At 50.2% G+C, this 3,090-nt stretch overlaps 1 protein-coding gene across 1 annotated transcript in view; it reads left to right on the top strand.

Annotated features, from left to right (window-relative positions):
* LOC106805270 (protein fuzzy homolog) overlaps nucleotides 1-3,090 on the top strand; it is a 33,267-nt gene that overhangs the window by 24,058 nt on the left and 6,119 nt on the right. The window contains exons 4-5 of the mRNA XM_014806801.1: nucleotides 626-736; nucleotides 1,521-1,718. Coding sequence (XP_014662287.1) covers nucleotides 626-736; nucleotides 1,521-1,718 — 309 coding nt within the window. The remainder of the gene's footprint in view (nucleotides 1-625; nucleotides 737-1,520; nucleotides 1,719-3,090) is intronic.

Consider the following 3,090-nt stretch of genomic DNA (forward strand, 5'->3'; position numbering starts at 1 on the left):
CCTCCTCCCTCCTCCTCCCTCCCCCCCCCATCCTCGTGCTCGCGGCGCTCAGCCCTTCATCTACGACGACTAGGCGCTCCTGACGCCTGAGCTGCCACCTCCAGCTGTGCTGATGGCCGCCCTCCGGCTTAGTCGCTGGTCACATCAAAGCGCACGTCAAGTGGCGGCGACGTCAGATACCTGCAGCTCACCCTGTTGTCCCGATCAACGTGCCGACACTGTTTCTGTCGGCGGCGACAGAAACGCTGTTGATGTGTCGGCGAGCGCGAGTCGCCGACGAGTCACGGTTGTTATTATCATGGTGGTGGTATGGGGGCGCGCCGCGGTATTTCAAAGGCCTAATTGCGGCGCAAGTGCGTGTTATCGTTGTGACATGACGCGATGGGAGGGGAAGATAGGAAGGGCTGTGATTTACTTGGAATTTCGAGTTCGTTTTGGGGCTTTTTCTTATTCTTTTTCTGTTTCTTCTTCTTATTCTTCTTCTTCTTCTTCTAATTCTTCATCGTCCTCCTCTTATTATTGTTATTAATATTATTATGTGTTTATTATTATCATTATTACATTTAATAATATATTCACGCCAGTGGGAATTGCATTTCTGATGAAAAAAATACCCTTCTTTTAGTGTTGCTATAAGCTGATTGACTGCCTACTGGATCAGTGCAACTCGCAAGTTTTCGGCGATCTCACCGGTGCTGTCGACGTCGTGCTAGGACAGGAGAATACCCTGTTACAGGTACGTCTCTTACATGAACACAGCCTGACATCTGTACGTGAATAATCAACATGCTGCTTTAAATCTATTCCGAGGATATGCGATACTAGCACGTTAACGTGTGATGATGTAGAGGTGCAGACTTTAAAGTGATAATAAATAGGAGGAAAAGTAAAAAAAAAAATTCTCCACTTTTTCACAAAATGTAAGTGCTTCTGTTCACTTTTTATGGCTAAATTGCTGCGTTATACTTCCTATTTTGCTATTCCGTTCGATTCTATTCCGAGGATATGTGATGGTAGCATGCATATGGTCATTGGTGTAACGATATGGTAATGTTGGCTTTACGGTGGTTGACGTGGGAGCTGGCATGCGGTTTCCACTGAGAAAGCAAATTTATGCATTAGGTTGGAATTGCTTCTTCGCGTTAATTCTGCTGCGGCGTTATTGGTGGTGGGTTGTTGGCGTGCGCGCGATTTGCATGCGCGGATGAAATGCAGTAACTTTTATTGCTTCCGTTAATCTCGTCACCGCGTGTGCTGTCGTGCGTTGTTGCGGTAGCCAGACGATTATGACAACGAGGTGCAAGGGTCGCGCGCGACCTAACAACGCTTCGTGATTAATGCATCGACGGAAGGAATTGCGATAATAGCTTCCCTGATTAAAACGTCATTTTGTGACGACGGGCGTATTGCTTCGCTTCAAGGCGGCGCGTGCGTTTCATCGTGCGAAGCGCTCGGCAGTTTTCGGTAGGCGACAGCGGGTTTTCGACGTTTTATCACGTTTCTCTTCTTTTTTTTTCCAGGGCGCTCTGGAGGGCTTCGTCGAGTACGCAGACTCCACCTACGGCTGCCTGCTGGTGCGGGGGAAGGTTGCCGTGGCGACGAAGAAGTGGTGGGGCCTGACGGGGATGGAGTTGGTGTTGATTTCGCTGCTAGTCAGCACGCTTCCCCCGGGATCGTCCCGCGACATTCCCGTATTCCTACCTCAGGGCAGTCCGACAGTAAGTGTGACATTCTTGTATTCCTGTTTCACGGTGATCGGGCAGTATGTGTGACATTCCTATATTCCTACTTCATGGCAGTTGGGCAGTATGTGTGACATTCCTATATTCCTACTTCATGGCAGTTGGGCAGTATGTGTGACATTCCTATATTCCTACTTCATGGCAGTTGGGCAGTATGTGTGACATTTCTCTATACCTAACCTGAGGGCCATCCGACAGTAAGTATATATATATAACATTCCTGCATTCCTACCTCGCGGCAGTCGGACAGTATGCGCGACATTCCGATAGTCCTACCTCGGGGCAGTACGACAGCAAGTGCGACATAGGCCAACTGACAGCTTTTTGCGTTCCTGCGTTACTCTGTCTCGTTCGCCTCTGCCTCTGCCTTCGCACTCGTTCATCATTTTCGTACGTGTCTGCTCTTCGTGATATCTAAAATCAATTACGGGAGAAGCGAGTTCGGAGCTTAGGCCACGAACCAGGAGAGCGACGGGGCGCCGCGATCGGCTAGACGGAGCTTTCACGCCCCCCCCCTTCGCTCCTTCCGATCGTGAAACTAATTACAAGTCTGCTGGAAAAACCCACGCCGAGTTGCTGAGCTACTCGTTAAATATTTAAATTCCAACTAACATCCAATACACATAGTAGTGATTTCCACCGATACGAGTACAGAGTGCCAATGCCCACGATTCAGCGAGTTACGTTCATAGGCTCGCCGGCGTCTCCCTGAGACCGGCGTATGCCATCGTCGTCCAACGCTGCTGCCGCACTCGCTGCCGCCAAGCCTAAGTTTGAGCATCCCGAGAGGTTAGTTTGGTGCATATGGGCGAAAACACTATGATTTGCGTGGTGGCTGGGGTACCGAACTATGCCTTGATCGCCTTGGCCTACCTTCTTCCTTTCCACAGGTGCCGCACCGTCTTGTGGCTTATAGTGTTATTACTTACCATAGCATATTTTCACTACAGTAAGGTCAATAAAGATCAGCGAGTTATGCTCAAAGGTCGCTGGTTCTCTGGGACCTTCTCTTCTTATTTCTTCTTCTTCTTCCTTATTCTGTCTCCTTCATCCTCCTGCTTCTCTCCGCTTTGGTTGCGACACCATCCCATCGGGGAGGCGGCCAAGGGGGGGCTTCATCATCCAAGGTGCGGCACCTCTCGGTGTGCCGCCTCATCTGCTTCTTCTTCTCTTCTTATTCGTGTCTCCTTCATGTGCCTGCCTGCTCGGGCTTCTCTTCCCCGCACAGGATGACGCGCCCGAGCTGTGGCACGCGGGTCTCTGAGCTTCTCGCCTTCTCGGGAAGCCTCTCTCTGGCGGATTTCTCTTCTGCGGCGCACCTTCTTCTTTCTTCTTACGTTCCATTATG

Source organism: Priapulus caudatus, unplaced genomic scaffold, assembly GCF_000485595.1.
Source record: "Priapulus caudatus unplaced genomic scaffold, Priapulus_caudatus-5.0.1 Scaffold107, whole genome shotgun sequence".
Classification (NCBI taxonomy): Eukaryota; Metazoa; Priapulida; class Priapulimorpha; order Priapulimorphida; family Priapulidae; genus Priapulus; species Priapulus caudatus.